The sequence below is a fragment of the Sceloporus occidentalis genome, unplaced genomic scaffold (assembly GCF_023333645.1).
Source record: "Sceloporus occidentalis isolate IW3139 unplaced genomic scaffold, rSceOcc1.0.p SCAF_11, whole genome shotgun sequence".
Taxonomy (NCBI): Eukaryota; Metazoa; Chordata; class Lepidosauria; order Squamata; family Phrynosomatidae; genus Sceloporus; species Sceloporus occidentalis.
The window spans coordinates 12,271,140-12,290,002 of NW_028316991.1; the positions used below are offsets into that span (position 1 = coordinate 12,271,140).

General features: G+C 39.5%; 1 protein-coding gene across 1 annotated transcript in view; it reads right to left on the reverse strand.

Moving 5' to 3' along the window:
• LOC149305585 (NIPA-like protein 2) overlaps nucleotides 1-18,863 on the reverse strand; it is a 37,034-nt gene that overhangs the window by 16,109 nt on the left and 2,062 nt on the right. Inside the window, exons 2-4 of the mRNA XM_089477584.1 lie at nucleotides 14,426-14,494; nucleotides 10,779-10,950; nucleotides 5,560-5,619 (exon numbers count right to left, since the gene is read on the reverse strand). Coding sequence (XP_089333710.1) covers nucleotides 5,560-5,619; nucleotides 10,779-10,950; nucleotides 14,426-14,494 — 301 coding nt within the window. The remainder of the gene's footprint in view (nucleotides 1-5,559; nucleotides 5,620-10,778; nucleotides 10,951-14,425; nucleotides 14,495-18,863) is intronic.

The window sequence follows — 18,863 nt, forward strand, 5'->3', positions numbered from 1 at the left end:
ATGTATGGGGGTGTGGGGTTTAAGTTAATCAATGTGTACGCACCGGTAGATAGGAAGGAGAGGGTGACGTTGTTTCAACATGTTAAACTGTGGTTACCAGGGAGGGAATTGGTGTTTTTGGTGGGTGATTTTAATCCTAATATGAGGATAGGGTGGGTCGTAGGAGAGGTGCGAATTTGGATGGCTCCAGTAGGGAGTTGGGTCAAATGGTGGAGGATTTTGGGTTGATTGATTCAGTTCGGTTGCATAAGTCGTCTGAGACGTTTTTTTCTTTTTTTAGTCTAGGATTGATTTTATTTTATTTTCAAAGTATTTGAGTGGGGTGGAAATGGTTGGTGTGCGTTTGCCTTTTACAGATCATGCTTGTTTATTATGTAAGGTGGAATTTGCGGTGAAAGTTGTGTTGGGTCGTGGGCAATGGAAGTTAAATGTGCTATTGATGGAAGATGAATGGGTGGTTAAATGTTTTGAAAGATTTTTCTTGGGGTTGCGGAGGAAGAAAAGGTGTTTTATGTTGATTGGTAGGTGGTGGGAGTTTGTTAAAGTACAGGTGAGGTTGTTTTTTGTGAGAATGGGGCGGGTTAGGGCAAAGAATGAAAGGAGAGAATTGATGATGTGGCAGAATCGATTGGAATATTTGAGGAAATTGAGGGGGTTTGGTTTGGATGTAAAGAATGAGTTGATAGAAGCAAGACAGCAGGTGAATCAGTATGTTGAGAGGAAAGGTAGGAAGATAATGTTTCAAGCTAGGGTGAAAGTGTTAGAGGAGGATGAGAAATGTACGAGATTTTTTTTCAAGAAAGCGTTTGGTGGTAAAAGTTTGATGGAAAATGTGTTAAATAGGGATGGTGTAGTTGTGGAAGGGTTGGGGGTTGTGGATGTGGTGTTGGATTTTTACAAGGATTTGTATGTAGAGAAAGCAAGAGATTTGAAAGTGGAGGATGAGATTTTGGATGGTGTGGAACAGGGTGTAGATACTGTGGATGCAGAGGATTTGGTGAGGGAAGTGACGAAAGATGAATTAGAAAGGGTGGTGAAGTGTATGGCTAAAGGGAAGACGCCTGGATGTGATGGGTTACCTGTTGAGTTTTATTGTAAATTTGGGGATTTAATTGGAGATGATTTTACGGAAGTTTGTGTGGAAGTGTTGCATAAGAATGAGTTGCTTGCTTCAATGAAAGAGGGCGTGATTGTGTTATTGTTTAAGAAAGGAGATAAAAGAGATTTGAGGAATTGGAGACCGATAACGTTGTTGAATGTGGATTATAAGGTGGTGGCGAAAGTGTTGGCAAATCAGTTAAGGATGATTGTTAGTAGTTTGGTTGGAGAAGAACAGGTGTGTGCGGTTCCTGGGAGACAGATTAGTGACAGTTTGATTGTGTTGCGTGATGCTTTGTGGTACTGTATGGATAGGAAGTTGGAAGTGGCTATTGCGACGATTGATTTTGAGAAGGCGTATGATAGGGTGGTACATGGGTTTTTGTTTAGAATATTGGAGAAGTTAGGGATACCTGTAGAAATGTTGCGGTGGTTGCGAAGTTTGTACAATGGAATTAGTAGTAAAGTGATGGTGAATGGTTGTTTGACGGAGAGTTTTTGTGTAAGGTCAGGGGTGAGACAAGGTTGTCCGTTATCACCGATTTTGTTTATCTGTGTGATTGAACCTTTGTTAAAGATGATTAGATGTGATAAAGTAGTAAGAGGAGTAGAAATACCAGGTAGTGGGGGGAGGAGTTTGAAAGTTTTAGGTTATATGGATGATGTTACGGTGGTGTGTAGAACGCAAGCTGGGTTGCGGAGGGTTAAGTTGTTGGTAGAAGGGTTTTGTATGGGGAGCGGGTTTAGAATAAATTGGGATAAATGTGCTTGTAAAGAGTTTGGTGCTTGGAGAGAATTGGAGTTGTGTGGATGGCCAGTGAGGAGTGACGCGATTGAGGTGTTGGGGGTTAAATTCAATGAGAAGTTGGATGGATGTGATAGTTGGGATAAGGTGATAGGGAAGGTGAATCAAAAGTTGGGGTTTTGGTCATCTAGGACTTTGTCCTTTTCTGGAAGGGTGTTAATTGTGAAAGTTGTGATAGTTCCTCTGTTATTGTATTTAAATGTGGTTTTTCCTGTCGGGGTGCGAGTGATTAAGATGTTGGTGAGACGTTTATTTTTATTTTTTTGGAATTCTAGGATGGAGCGGTTGAGAAGACAGAAAGTGACTTTGAAGGTAGAGAATGGGGGTATGGATATGCCAGAGATTGAGCGTTTTTTGATGGTGCAGTATATACGGGTATGTATGAAGGCGAGTAAGAAGGATGCAATGGTGGGTTGTATGTTGAGATATACGGCGGGTGGCTTGTTGAGGAAGTATGGTTTGTATGAATTGGATCGTAAGAAACCAGTATGCTTTAAGGTGCCTTGGTTTTATGAGAGAATTGAGCTTGGAATTAAAAGGTATGAGTTGCAAGATGTGACAGTGTCTATGTGGGAAGAAAAGAGGTGTGTGTTGAAGATGATTAGGGATCGTGAGTTGGTTGTTTGTTTGGATGGTTTGACTGAAGGTCAAAGCAAGCAGGTGTGGAAGATGTTGTCTGGTAGAGAGTTGGTTAATAGACAGAGAGATGTGGGTTGGATGGCGGTGCATGGGTGTTTGCCAACTAGGGAGTTTCACAGAGTGAGGAAGTTGTGTGTTTCAGAAGTTTGTCCTAGGGAAGGGTGTTATAGAGTGGAAAATGTGGTACATGTGTTTTGGGCTTGTGAGTATGCTGTGCAAGTGTGGCAAAGAATGGGGAGGTTTGTGAAGGAATTAGTAGGGGTGGAGGGAGTGGGGTTCGAGGAAGTGTTTTTTGGATTATGTGATTTAGAGAAGAGGAAGAGGCGTCTGTTTTGGATGTTGATAAGCTGTGTGAAGGAATCTTTGTGGGATGTGAGGAATTTGTTAATATTTAAGAAAGATTTGGTTGAGGTTGATGGTTGTGTAAGAATGATTCGGGGACGGATGTATGTGTATTTTTTGAGAGATTTACGGAGGTTGGGGGAGGTTGATGCGGAAGGGGTTTGGAAAACCAAGAAATGGAGGGATTGGGGTGGGGGTTGAGGGATGGATTCGGGTGTGGGTGTCGTGATAGATTGGAATCGGGTGGTGATGTGGGTGGTTGATAGGGTTGCTAAGGGGTTTTTTTGGGGGGGTTTTTTTGTATATACAATTGTACATATGGTTTTATGTTGCACTATTTGGTGTGGGATTCTATGGGAAAAATATACCATGAGGATGTTGTCTCTAATGCCGTCCGGAGTATCATCTGAGGGATGTGGTATTATGAGAAGAGAAAAAAAAAAAATTTGTTCCTGCTTTGGTTCCTGATCTGCTCCTGCTTTGTCTCTTGCCGTGTTCCTGAGTTGCGGCCAGCGCCCCACTAAGCGGACTCCCAAGTCGAGTGCCCTGCAAGTGGGCAACCTGCCGTGTGCCCTGCAAGTGGGCAACCTGCCGTGTGCCCTGGAAGAGGGCTTCTAGCCGTGCCGTGTGCCCTGGAAGAGGGCTTCTAGTCGTGTGCCCTGCAAGAGGGCTTCTAGCCGTGCCGTGTGCCCTGCAAGAGGGCTTCCTGCCGTGTGTGCCCCATCCCGTGGGCTTCCTGCCGAGTGTGCCCCAACCCGAGGGCTTCCTGCCGAGTGTGCCCCAACCCGAGGGCTTCCTGCCGAGTGTGCCCCAACCCGAGGGCTTCCTGCCGAGTGTGCCCCAACCCGAGGGCTTCCTGCCGAGTGTGCCCCAACCCGAGGGCTTCCTGCCAAGTGACTTTCTTTGTGTATATGTATATGTATTTATATATATATATATTTATATATATATATATATATATATATATATATATATATATATATATATATATATTGTACCATCATATGCAATACAACTCTTAATCCGCATCTTCTGTCCTTGAGTTATTTCCTGCGCCTGTCTGTACCAACCCCAAGCCATCATGCATCGTGGGGTACAGACAGAGCCCCTCGTATCCCCTGCACCTAGGCTCTATATCTACCTGTGTCCTCGGTTCGTGACAGCCGCATTATCATCAATGACGTCACTTTTTAGAAAGATATTAACTATACAGAATGGTAATACATAGTAAAGAAAATATATTGGGAAAAATTTTAATTTGTTTTTTTTTAAAGATTAAAAAAGAAAAGTAATAGATACAAACAAGCTAACAATGCTATATCAATTCTGGAATAAGTTACAGAAAGATCAAGCAAAATCAGAGGATACTTTATTTAAACGTGTAAATGTCTCTGATTTCTGGAAAACAAAAAGAAAGAAGAAAAAGCTGAATTTGCAGCTTAGAAGCACATAGATAAACGGGAACAAAGGCTAATGACAAAAAAACAAGGTATTTAAGTCCAAAATGTACATTTACCTTGTGCAACATTCGATCGGTTGTTAGGATAAAACTAAAAATTTGAGTACGGGCAAACAAACATACATTTAAACATTAGTGTTCATGTTTTTTTATAATCGTATTAGTGCATCCAACAGGAAAAATGGGCAGAATAAATGAAAATTGTTATCCCATAATAAACAAATTTTAAGCCAGGAGAGAGAATGCGACAGGGTTTACTGTATCCAGCATATGCCGTTAAGGATATTTCATGGTTCTAATGTATTTACTACAGTAAAGTGGGAATTGGTTTTAGTAAAGCAATTTATTTATGCTAAAAGTTATGGTAGAAGCAAAGTGTCCTTTTTGTAAATCCGTGTTACTGTTACAGACACTTAGATACTTAATTTAGCATACGCTGAGATCTGTGGGTGCATAGGGTATAACTTGCTTTATCTAATTAAATTAGATAAAGTCATGAACCCCTCTTCCTTCTTCTCGCATTAACCTTAAAAGGACTGCCTCACCCGTGTGGAAGTAATACTGAGACATGAATGAGCATTCTGGTATACTTCAACAACAGAATAATTATTTTAATTAGATGGAATCATAACCATAAATGTAAACTAGGTTAAATTGATTCTTCTTCCAGCAGTTCAGAACATTAGAACTTTGAGTGTGTTAACATCACAGGAAACATATGTACATAATACTTTGTCCTTCCTAAAACCTTTAATTAATAATTTGCAATCAGTATAGGGCATTCAGAGTTTGTAGGTAACTGTACCCTAGCCATAACTAACATCCCCCATGCCAATTTGAGTTTTTACAGAGTAGGTAACAGATGCCTGAACTTCCTAGCAGACTACAGTTATAACTTAAATATGATAATTCGCCTAAGAAAACAATACATTAAATTATTATCAATAAGTTATTCATTAAAACACCTTAACTAACATGGCACAGGCCCCACCAGAAATAGAGTTATATTCTTCCATATGTATTCAGCTAAAAATAAATGCATCAATAAAATAGTTCATTTTTCAATCTGAAAAAAACAGATTGAATGAGCAGGACTGCAGCAAAAAAAAATATTTTCAAACTCATCCATTTTTTTTTGCTAATTTATGAATTTACCCTGTAGTAGATTTCACTTATCAAAGATTTGTTTCCAATAAATACTTTTAAGAAACCTTACCAATGACATCAGATGCTCTTAGACTTTCTTTCAGGAACACAACAGAAATTGCGGCGCTGCCTGGAGAAGAAGATAGGCGTAAAATTAATACTTGTAACTAATGTAAATAACACACATTACAGAATAAGACATGGGTACAGGAGACTAGGATGTGATGGTAATACCTCCAAATTAAAGGTCACAACTCTCAATACTTTGTGTCAAATAAAAAAAGAAAGATCAGCTTTCAATAAACGATGAGTTGCATGTGAGACATGTCAAGTTTTAACTTGACATGGGAATGGCTTATCATCAATTACCCAATAAAGACAAGGAGACCCACTGGATTTTAAAACGGTCAAAGATTTTATTAAAACACCTGCGACAAACAAACGTAAACATCAAACATGTAAACATATTAATATCCCGCAATTAGCGCCAGCTAATTACATCATAATAAAGTGCTTAAACAATTAACGTCCTAGCTTACTAGGACGGGATCCTCCGGGAATGCGTTTACTGGCGTCCTCCCGGCACTCTAGCAAAACCGATATGAACTCCCCAGGGCCATCCCATGGGGAGTCCTGCATGTAGCCGTCCGGCTAATGCCACCCGAGTTGCCATACCTCAGATGGCCAACTCCCGCACTGACGCCAGACCCTGAGGGACCTCCTGCCATACCCTGAACATAACAAAACAAGGGAGCGCGGGAACTTCACTTCTGTATAACTTTCCAAAACTGAAAGGAAATCTCCCCTGTGCAGAAATAAATACCCCGTGGGAGGGGTAACAGATAACATTAACATAATCCTTATCATAAGGTCGCTATTGGGATACCACCTAAAAAGATACATAGGGCAAATTACATGCAGCCAGCCCAGTCATGCTGGCCCTGCGTGTATGTCCTCTTCAGGCCAATACTCTCCGTCTTCCCTGTGCATTACGAAGGGCCAACCAGGTGAGCTTTAAATGCAAGATGTATGAGTGGACCTTCTATATTCTATAGTTGGCAATGATGCTTTCAAAATTATACCTATGATTCATGCTGGGCCCTTTTTGCAAGAGAACATCATAGGTTGGCCATTGATAATGAATAGTTAAGCTGGTGTGACTCAGGGTTTGAAGAATTCGTTCTGATGGTTGGTTCAATAAGGTGAGTAAGTGTTCTGGTAAAACAGGTCCATGCAGGTACTTCCTCATTCTACAGCGAATGCACAGTATCCACAATTTTAAAAAGGAAGATTAAATAGAATAAAGGCTGTCCGAAAGAATAAATAGTGCCAGATCCTTGGGGTATATTTTATAAAGCACTTTAACAATTATGTCCAAAGACCGGGGGTAACCCATACCCTTGTCAAAGAAAGCCACAAAAACCAATTGGAATCCTAGCAACAATAGTAAATATAAAACATGACTTTTAATAATAAATTCCACTAAAACAATTAATGTACCAAAATAATATAATAAAATTCCAACCATTTTGGTACATTACTTAATTGTTTTAGGGGAATTAATCATTAAAAAATTATGTGTTATATTTACTATCATGAAAAATCATGTGAATTGAGTAGGGGGAATAGGTCTGAACATTAGAGAAAGGAAAAAATAATGGGCAGAAATAGGGTTGTCTTGCAAATGATTTGTATAAAATGCAATTGTAAACAACCTCTTATTAAAGTTATATATTTCAAATATGTATAAAATGTAAGTATTGCATGCTGTGGAAGATACTGTTAGGATTAATATAACATGCAAACTTTATGCAAACTATTTGCCAGGGATTTTTTCACAAATATTTGACAAAAAAAGTCATTCATACATCCTTTAGCAAACTGATACTGAGAGATTTTTATAACACAAAAAAAATAATTTTAGAAAAAAAGCCATAGAAATGAATCATATCGCCACAATTTATCAGACATGAGCTGGTCAAGTGATTGGTTTCCATAGCAATTGTTCAACGACAAAATGTATGTGTTGATAAGTATGAAAGCATTGTGTGGTTATCTGAAGCCTAACACAAAGAGGGCGAACAATCAAAAGTGACAGAAGCAATTTACCGATTTATCGCATAAAAGTGTAAACTTAAAATAGACCATCTGAATAATTTTCAGGATGTTGTTATGAAGGGAAACCTAATTTTCTCTTTTTATTAAAGCCTTAGCCCCTTAAGGACCGGGCTCATTTTTCGTTTTGTACCCTGTGGGACCGAGGCTGTTTTAATACTTTTGTGGTGCTTGTGTTCAGCTGTAATTTTCTCCTCACCCATTTAGTGTACCCACATAAGTTATATATTGTTTTTTTCAGGACAAGATGGGCTTTCTTCAGATACCATTATTTTGATCGTATCATCTTATTTACTATAAAAAAAATAAAAAAAACATGGTGACAAATTGAAAAAAAAACAAAACACATTTTATGACTTTTATTTGAAAAATCTTTTACTCACCTAAAAAAGTAAAAAAACTAGCTAAATAGATTCTACTACTTGTCCTGAGTTTAGAAATACCCAATGTTTTTATGTTTTTTTGCTGTAAGTTATAGGGCAATAAGTACAAGCAGCGTTTTTTGATTTCCAAATCTTTTTTAACTAATCTGGTCAGTCTGCCTCCATCTCCTCTTTGGAATATCGTTGAAGCCTGTTAACTCAATTTAACCCATTCAAACCATATATTTTTGAAAACTAGACACCCAAGGGTATTCCAAATGCTGTTATTTTAACCCTTTCCATGCACCAATTATAGAACTACACTTTGTCAAACTTTGTAATAGTAATTTTTTGTATTTTTTTTTTCACACAAATTGTACTTTAGTTATAGATATACAGGTCCTGGTATATGTCACTGTCAAACAACCCCCCAATATGTGTTCAGGAACATCTCCTGAGTACAGCGATACCCCACATGCATGGGTTTGTCAGATTGTTTGGCTGGTAAAAGGCTACTTTTGGGGCATGCGTAATTCAGGTGGTCATTTGGTCATTCTGCCTCCATCTCCTCTTTGGAATATCTTTGAAGCCGGTTAACTCAATTTAACCCATTCAAACCATATATTTTTGAAAACTAGACACCCCAGGGTATTCCAAATGCTGTTATTTTAACCCTTTCCATGCACCAATTATAGAACTACACTTTGTCAAACTTTGTAATAGTAATTTTTTTTAAATTTTTTTTTCACACAAATTGTACTTTAGTTATAGATATACAGGTTCTGGTATATGTCACTGTCAAACAACACCCCAATGTGTGTTCAGGAACATCTCCTGAGTGCAGTGATACCTGACATGCATGTCGGGTTGTTTGAGATTTAAAATGCCACATTTGGGAAGTGCGCTTTTTTTCTCCATTTTGGTCAGTCTGTACCTATGCCCTATCTTTGAGCTCCGCCACTCCAATTTACCCCATCAGCCATTTTTTTTTTTTATATATATTAGACACCCCTTGGGTATTTGTTGAGATTTTTGAGAAATTTTAGCACTTGCTCAAAATAATAAACTTTATTTTTTTATTTTATTTTTTTAATACTTTTTTTTTTTTATTTTTTTTTTTTGCACATTTTGCTGGATGGTTCATCTATTGACATCACTGCATAATTATTTTTAAATGTTAGCACTTTTAATTTTTTCCATTTTTTTTTTTAATATTTTACTAATCACATTGTGATTAGAAAGCTGGGCTCCATTGACTTGCATGGTTAAATGCAGTACCTGTATTCAACCTGCAAGTGGAGCCAGAGTTCTCTAGAGGGTCTGGAGACCATCTAGCGAACTCTTTCTTCTTCATTGTTTTTTTTCCCGGGTCGCCGCCATCTTGCTGATGGCAAAGATCACCGGCAGCTGCGGCTGCGACCGCTCTCCGGATCGGTCACAGCCCATCCAAAGGTAAGTGTTTGGTGTCGCTGGATGCCATCGTTGATCGCCTCCTAAACGCTTTTAAAACGGGCGTCCGCGGCTGTTGACGCCCCAGGGAGGGGCCAGACATGGCCCCCGATGCCGATCTCGGTGTTACTGAATGCCTCGACATCGAGGCATTACAGTAACGCAGTTTAAGCGAAGAAAGTGATCGTTGATCACTTTCTAAGCTTATTTAATTTTTTGACGGTTCAGGACCGTCAAAGGTCATTTAGTGACCTTCTTGTCATGACGGTCCTGAACCGGCAAAGGTCGCGAAGGGGTTAAGGACAATGGGCAGTCCCTAAACCCATTGAAAACAATGCATTTTGAGCCCGTACATGTACAGGCTTTGTCATTAAGGGGTTAACATCACATTTTTTTAGGGTGGTGGTAAAACCCTATTGCACCAATTAAAGTGGAACCCCCACAATGTTTTTCCTTTTTTTTCTGCATGTGGTATGTTTATGGTGTCAGTAGGGTATATAATAATGTGCAAAGTGGCTTTTTGTTACTTGATTTTGGTTTTGTATCGCTGTCAATCAGTTCCTGACTTTCCCGGTTTGATTTACGTGCAACAGTTGTGCGTTTCCTTTCTTAGCTGTAAATAGCAGAGGATCATGGGTAGGCATAACCGATAAATAATATCTATTAGGAATAACTGTTAAATTACTCTTGCAGCTTTTTTTTTGCCACAAATATTACATCCAACTCCAGAACAAAACCTAAAGGATAGTTCCACCGCCAAGATTGATAAGTGGCCTATGGTCACCAGAGCAGCCAATAAAATGATCAGGTGATCCTGCTGATTGGATCATTATCTGCTATGGTAATATGACCACTGATGAAATTTTGTACCAAAACAACTTTTTATACAGTGATCCAATTGTAGTTATTCCCAGCAGAAATGTGCTGATTCTAAGATGGTTAAAGACCAGCATCTCAAAATAAGCATCCTATTTTCTGAAACAAGTAAACATTTTATCTTAATGCCCTTAAATCCTATCAGACATTATAAATCTGAGGTCACAGAACACAAGAAACACGATCATACCCCTTGGTGTGCTGCCAGTCAATGGGCCGGCTACGAGGGGATCTGTGTTTACTCCAATCAACCCATTTATACTACGGAGGACTCTGTCGAGTGGGCGAAGACTTCATACCATGCAGTAGAGGTCACTGTGTGCCTTTAGACACTGAGCAATAAACATGGCACTTGCGGAAAGGGCAACTAGGGGGTAGCCTCAAGTTAGGCCTCGGGCAGCACCCAGGGTAAATACATGACTAATTGACGCTCCATTAGGTTTTGGATGGGATGTTAGACACAAAACTAATGACTTATAACCCTTACCTATAACAGCCACACACCCCAGAGGAGCAATCAGAGTTGCAGGAGCAAAGCCGTAAGCAGCAAAGTTTCCTAGTTCACCAATTCCCATCAGTACCATTCCACACCACCATAACTTGCTTTTGTAGTAAGGGATTGGATTTTGCTGGATGGCGAGTCGAAGATGGGTATATTTCTGAAATGCAAATATTTGTGACGTGAAATTCCATGTATTTTCAGCATGTTAACAGATGCAATTACATTTTCTAAATTAGAGATCTGTCAACTCCGTACGTTGCACATCAAGATAACTTTTCATTGTAGGTCCAGCAAACCCCAGTAGAAGACATATTCATTATAGACGTCTGCTGGTGGAAACTCATTTATCACCTCCCTTTTTAAAAGAATTGCAATTGTGCGAGCATAAGGTGAAACAAATAACATAAGAATAAGAAAAAACAACATGTCATCATACAGTGGGGCAAAAAAGTATTTAGTCAGCCACCAATTGTGCAAGTTCTCCCACTTAAAAAGATGAGAGGCCTGTAATTTTCACCATAGGTACACTTCAACTATGAGAGACAGAATGAGACAACAAAGTCCATAAATCACATTGTCTGATTTTTAAAGAATTTATTTGCAAATTATGGTGGAAAATAAGTATTTGGTCAATAACAAAAGTTCATATCAATACTTTGTTATACACCCTTTGTTGGCAATGACAGAGGTCAAACATTTTCTGTAAGTCTTCACAAGGTTTTCACACACTGTTGCTGGTATTTTGGACCATTCCTCCATGCAGATCTCCTCTAGAGCAGTGATGTTTTGGGGCTGTCGCTGGGCAACACGGACTTTCAACTCCCTCCAAAGGTTTTCTATGGGGTTGAGATCTGGAGACTGGCTAGGCCACTCCAAGACCTTAAAATGCTTCTTACGAAGCCACTCCTTTGTTGACCGGGCGGTGTGTTTGGGATCATTGTCATGCTGAAAGACCCAGCCACGTTTCATCTTCAATGCCCTTGCTGATGGAAGGAGGTTTTCACTCAAAATCTCACGATACATGGCCCCATTCATTCTTTCCTTTACACGGATCAGTCGCCCTGGTCCCTTTGCAGAAAAACAGCCCCAAAGCATGATGTTTCCACCCCCATGCTTCACCGTAGGTATGGTGTTCTTTGGATGCAACTCAGCATTCTTTCTCCTCCAAACACGACGGGTTGAGTTTCTACCAAAAAGTTCTACCTTGGTTTCATCTGACCATATGACATTCGCCCAATCCTCTTCTGGATCATCCAAATGCTCTCTAGCAAACTTCAGACGGGCCCGGACATGTACTGGCTTAAGCAGGGGGACATGTCTGGCACTGCATGATTTGAGTCCCTGGCGGCGTAGTGTGTTACTGATGGTAGCCTTTGTTACTTTGGTCCCAGCTCTCTGCAGGTCTTTCACTAGGTCCCCCCGTGTGGTTCTGGGATCTTTGCTCACCGTTCTTGTGATCATTTTGACACCACGGGGTGAGATCTTGTGTGGAGCCCCAGATCGAGGGAGATTATCAGTGGTCCTGTATGTCTTCCATTTTCGAATAATTGCTCCCACAGCTGATTTCTTCACACCAAGCTGCTTGCCTATTGCAGATTCAGTCTTCCCAGCCTGGTGCAGGTCTACAATTTTGTTCCTGGTGTCCTTTGACAGCTCTTTGGTCTTGGCCATAGTGGGGTTTGGAGTGTGACTGTTTGAGGTTGTGGACAGGTGTCTTTTATACTGATAACAAGTTCAAACAGGTGCCATTAATACAGGTAACGAGTGGAGGACAGAGGAGACTCTTAAAGAGGATGTTACAGGTCTGTGAGAGCCAGATATCTTGCTTGTTTGCAGGTGACCAAATACTTATTTTACCGAGGAATTTACCAACGAATTCATTAGAAATCCTACAATGTGATTTACTGTATTCTTTCCCCCCATTCTGTCTCTCATAGTTGAAGTGTACCTATGGTGAAAATTCCAGGCCTCTCATCTTTTTAAGTGGGAGAACTTGCACAATTGGTGGCTGACTAAATACTTTTTTGCCCCACTGTATGTACTTACTAGTAAGTGGGGCAAATAGTATATTATATTGTATGTATCTCTCACAGGTATATGGCTGACCGCATAACCTGCTACACAGTGACGTAACTACAGAGGTTGCAGGGGCTACAACTCAATGCAAATGGAATTTTAAGTAAAAATTACAATTGATTGAGGAAGAAAATAAACACCAAATATCTGATAAATATGAAAGCCAATATAAACTAAAGATTAAAAAGGGAAGAACTCTAGACAGCATTAAACATGTAGATTGATTAGGAAGATGCAATAATAATAAATAAATACACGTGTGTTCTGAATGTAGGTAAGAGATATGTATTCATATGCAGAGGGAAATCTTTCATTCCATGTACACTTTGGGGAATTTTATTTCTTCAATTTGTGATATATATATATATATATATATATATATATATATATATATATATATATATACATACACATACATATACCGTATTTGCTCAATTATAAGACGACCCCCCAAATCTGAATATTAATTTAGGAAAAAGAGAAAAAGCCTGAATAGAAGACGACCCTATAGGAAAAAAGTTTTACCAGTAAATGTTAATTCATCTAAACTATTTTTTTTTAATAAAAGCTATGATTGAGAAAAATATTTTGGTTTTATTTCCTTCTATTTTCCAACCTGCCCCTCCAGTTATGCACATCTGCCCCAGAAATGCCTTATGCCCCCTATATGCCACTGTGCCCCATGATATGCCTTTTAACCCTCTAAATGCCACTGTGCCCCTGATATGCCTTTTAACCCTATATGCCACTGTGCCCCATGATATGCCTTTTGACCCCCTATGTGCCACTCTGCCTCCAGAAATGCCTTATACCCCTATATGCCACTCTGGCATTTAGAGGGTTAAAAGGCATATTATGGGGAAGAGTGGCATATAGGGAGGTTTAAGGCATTCAGGAGGCAGAGTGGCGTATAGAGGGTTAAAAAGGCATTTCTGGAGTCAGAGTGGCATTAAGGGGGTTAAAAGGCATTTCACAGAGCACTCTGCCTCCAGAAATGCCTTATGTCCCCCATTTAACACTCCCCTGGCACCACCCCAAACTTACCGGTGCTTCTGACTTCCCTGTCATGTAGCCGGGGCAGCGTGTAGATCCCACGCACTTCCGCTGCAGCAGGAAGGAGGTGTGGCTAGCAGCGGGGGTTGTCTGCGTCCATCGCGCAGACCTTCCCCGGCTGTCAGAGATCAGAGTTCCCCGCACCGGTGGACAGGAGGATCCAGGTCCCCTGAAGCTGCGGGGGATCTGGACCTTAGTCGTCTCATAGTCAGACCTATTTGAGGTCTGATTATAAGACGGCCCCGATTATAAGACGAGGGGTATTTTTCAGAGCATTTACTCTGAAAAAAACCTTGTCTTATAATCGAGCAAATACGGTATTTAACTATCCAGAGATCTCAATTTCTGTTAACTGGTCTGAAAGAAGGAGCCGTGTAGTTCCTAGTTAACCCTTACATTGAAAATTGGTTACGGAACAACAATTATGTGTCGATACAACCCTGATCTTAGGAAATAAACAATTAAGAAAGAAAATAATGTCATCATATAAGTAGTTTTGTTACCTGTAGGTTAAGGGAGATGCTGATTAAGAAACTTCCAACTATTGACAAGATAATTCCAAGTATTTGGTTCTGAAATGACAAGAACAACATTATAGTAACAATGATTATCACAGCAAAAAAAATTGTAAAGCAAAATTAGGACAAATCATTAATTTTACTGTACTTCTTCTGACATTAACTCACTCCACTCGTATCTCTCAGTTCAATAATGCACCTAATATGACACACAGGAAAAATTGCTGCTTGACCACATTCAATACATTGCTCTGTGGCTGAATCAATAATTATACACAAGACACGGTGAGTGTTTTCTGAGGATTTGCTTGAGAGCTTATGCCATAAATTGTCTCAGTTACACATGCCTCCCAGCTGTCCCACTATGCATGAGACAGTCCCAATTTTGCCACTCAATATCTCAATAGGAGATCTCTTTTCTCTCCATTCATGCCAATAATATGTATAGTCAATGCAAGCCAGCCAGCCATTTAGCACTTACATATTGGCTTAGCCTTTGAATTTACGGAACGTATGGACTTGAAATTTATCCCACAGACACCAAGGACCAGCTTTCTTTATTTAAAAAGGGAGCCCCTATGTTTCTTCTCTTAGGTGACCAAAATTTGAATGTGCCCTACTTGCTGATCTGCAAAACTAGGCCATGTCCACATAAGGATTTAGCTTGTATCAAGTGATGTACAGTTGTGTGAAAAAGAATGTACACCCCATTTGAATTCTATGGTCTTACATATCAGGACATAACAATCATCTGTTCCTTAGAAGGTCTAAAAAATAGGTAAATACAACCTCTTACTGATGACACCGTAAGTATATACACACGGCTTCTCCATTTTGGCTTTATTTTTATTGCATGAATCATGACATGGTGTAATATATTATGTATATGAACACATGATTATTATGTCCTGATATCTAAAACCAAGATGGTGTACTTTTTCTATTACATGACTGTATTTCTAAATCTAACTTAATGCAAAGCCTAAAGAAACAAGTAATTCAATGGACCCAAGATGTCAGGCAAAAAAAACCCCCCCAAAAACACTTATCCACAAATAAAGCAATTTTAATATTATTTATTTAATATTGTTTTATGGCATTCGGACTTTAGACTCCTATGTCATTTCTGTAAAATAATAAACAGTGTAAACACGGTTTCACAGTCGCAGTATTTTCTTTTATGTTTGAACAGGGAAATAACAGTGTTATGGAATCTAATTAAAATATATTAAAAACTGTAAGTCATATTAAAACAGTGTTTATAAAACACAATGAAACATTAAATGATGGGGTAAAACTCACACTGCAATGTACAAATGTGTAATACTAAAAAAACAAATATATCTGCCATCTGATAAGTGTTCAACAAGTACATGCTGATCCAATGATTACTCAAATGAGGCAATGTAAAAATATCAGTTAAAGTACATAACCTGAATTATATTAAATGTTACAAGATTTAGCAGCACTTATAATAAATTCGGGACTCCTTGTAAATGTTCTAGAATATTTCTTCTCCCTTTTGTTGTTGTATACAATAGCCATATGAAATTGTGTTCACATATTAGAAAAATCTCAATTATTATTCCTGTATAGTGACTTATTTCTTCAGTATTAATAAAGGGACATCCTAGCCATCATATGGTACTTTAACACATAGGATAGTTACATGGTCCCCTTATACTTTGGTGGTATTTCCCTTGCAAAGCCTCACCCCCAGCTATTTCTATGTAGGAGATCTCCCCCGTAAAAAGGCCCTTAAGCAGTGGAATAGTGGGGGGCCTGATCGTCCCCCTGGAGCTGCCATCCTAAATCGGCCTAGGCCAAATATGTCACAGCTTCTTGTACCGAAAAGGATTAAAAATAAAGTATGATGGAGCTGAAGGAGCAGCCACTATAAAGTCTGAAGTATGCTGCCAAAGACAATGGAAGAGCTATGACATATTAACACATGGAGGGCTACGTGTAAAGTATCTTTGCAATAAAAATAGAGCAGTTGTGACAATGTCTACATCTATGTACTAGCTGTGTCTTAAGAGAAATGTGTCCACATTTTTAATTAAAAGTAATAAAATTTCCCTCTCTTTGCTCTTAATTAAACCTCCACTTAAACTACTTTATACATTCCACATACACCCAGTTGCCGCGTTTCTTTGGACACTTTTCCAGTTTTTAGCTGCTCTTTTTAATATATATATATATACATACACATACATATATATATACACATATATACATATATATATATACACATATATACACACACACTCACATGGCCAAGACAACTTGCTAAAGTTCAAAACGAGCATTAGAATGGGGAAGAAAGGGGATTTAAGTGACTTTAAAACGTGGAATGGTTGTTGTGAAGAACCCTGTCTGATCTTCACTGTTATTATTATTATTATATTTATTTGTACCCTGTTTGAATGTGGCTGCAGCTCCAGCCTTCAAAAAGACGATCCTATAATCCGGCTGGGGCTCTTAATCAGCCAGCACAGTCCTGTCTGCCCAGACGGCACCCGCACTACAGGGGGAATAACACAGGTGGGGGAAACCCATTGTATCCCTTAATCCCCTCACCTGATACATCCCCTGTATACCGATGGGATTTGTGACCGGATGTGGCTGATGGGATTGGGGGTTGGGTTCGGTGCACAGTGAATGGAGATTGTATATAAATTCTGTGTGTTTGTAATAAAGAGAGTTCTGTTTTTAACCTCAAAGCATGAAGTCCTGTCTCATGATTGAGGGAAGTGCTGGTCTGTGACTGCTTTCTTCGGACAGCCACAGCGCGTCCGCTTACTGGGAGAGGGAAGGAGCTGACGGGCGGATGTGTCCAGTCTGGGGCACAGGACAATCCGTCACAGTTGTTGGTGCCAGACGGGCTGGTCTGAGTATTCCAGAAACTGCTGATCTAGTGGGATTTTCAGGCACAACCGTCTCTAGGGTTAACAGAGAACGGTCCGGAAAAAGGAGAAAATACCTAGTGAGCGTCAGTTGTGTGGAGGAAAATGCCTTTTTTGATGTCAGAAGAGAATGGGCAGACCGGTTCGAGATGACATAAAGGCAACAGTAATTTAAATAGACCCTTGTTACAACCAAGGTATGCACAATACCATCTCTAAAGGCACAACACATCAAAGCTTGAAGCAGATGGGCTACAGCATCAGAAAACCACATGGGGTGCCTCTCCTGTCAGTTAAGGACAGGAAACTGAGGCTACAATTGGCACAGCCTCACCAAAATTGGACAATGGAAGACCGGAAGAACGTTGACTGGTCTGATGAGTCTCGATTCCAACTGCGACATTCAGATGGCAGGGTCAGACTTTGGCATAAACAACTTGAAAGCATGGATCCATCCTGCCTTATATCAACGTTTTAGGCTGATGGGGGTGCAATGGTGTGGAGGATATTTTCCTCCACAAAAAAAAAGTATTGTATATTTAGTACAGTATACCGGGATATGCAGATATTCACAAAAGCTAGCCCTAAACATTGAAATGTTATCCCCATAAGATTACATGTTGCGTTCATAAACGTCATAGATCTACAGAGTAATGCTGTATAACATATTATAAATATAACATCTCCATATTGTAACGAGTCTTGTTGCATGCAAATATATAGTAAATTACATCAATGAAAGCAGTATAGTATATAAACAGCCCCCTCAGCTGTTTAGTGTATACACAGTACGCCCTACATCATCTCTCGATGTAGGACAATGTATTGTAAGATGACGCATTGTGTCTGTTTATACAGCCTGCTTACTAGAACAAGCAACTAATGTTTAAAAACAATTTGATCTGCACATCTCCTAGCGTATAGAACGCATTTCAACGGCAGCATGTATAGAACCTAGCCATAAAATTGTGAAAGACAGATAGGGAATAATCTAATAAAAAGCAGGGTGCAGAGGGATCATTGTTATCCATCCAAATTGTTTAAAGACATAGTGTGTCTGAAACTCCTCTCGCTAAGTCAACTAGAAAACGTTATAAAATAAGATGTCAAACAGGGAAATACAGGGATTTTTTTTTTTACCTCTGGCAGTGCAATGTCTCACTGTGAGCCTAATTAATCAAAGCCAAGTAAATCACACTGAAAGTATCTATCGCCTTATAAGAGTCTCTCTTCTGTGTGAAAATCACCATAAATTCATAACATTGTTTTGGAAGATCTTCTCACTGTGATCTCTCAAGAATATGCTGGGAAATCTCTCTACCGATGCAAAAACCTTTGGGCCTAATATTACATCCTAGTGGTCTTTTAGGCCTATGGTCATTAAGGGGTTCCAAAGCGACCTGGTATATATTAAAGGCCCGGGTCTGTTTTGGATCGCAGTCTGGCCCCAGGGGGAAGCATAGTTTTACCATGAGAAATATAGGTATCATTATCAGAACGAAGACTATTTTGTGAAT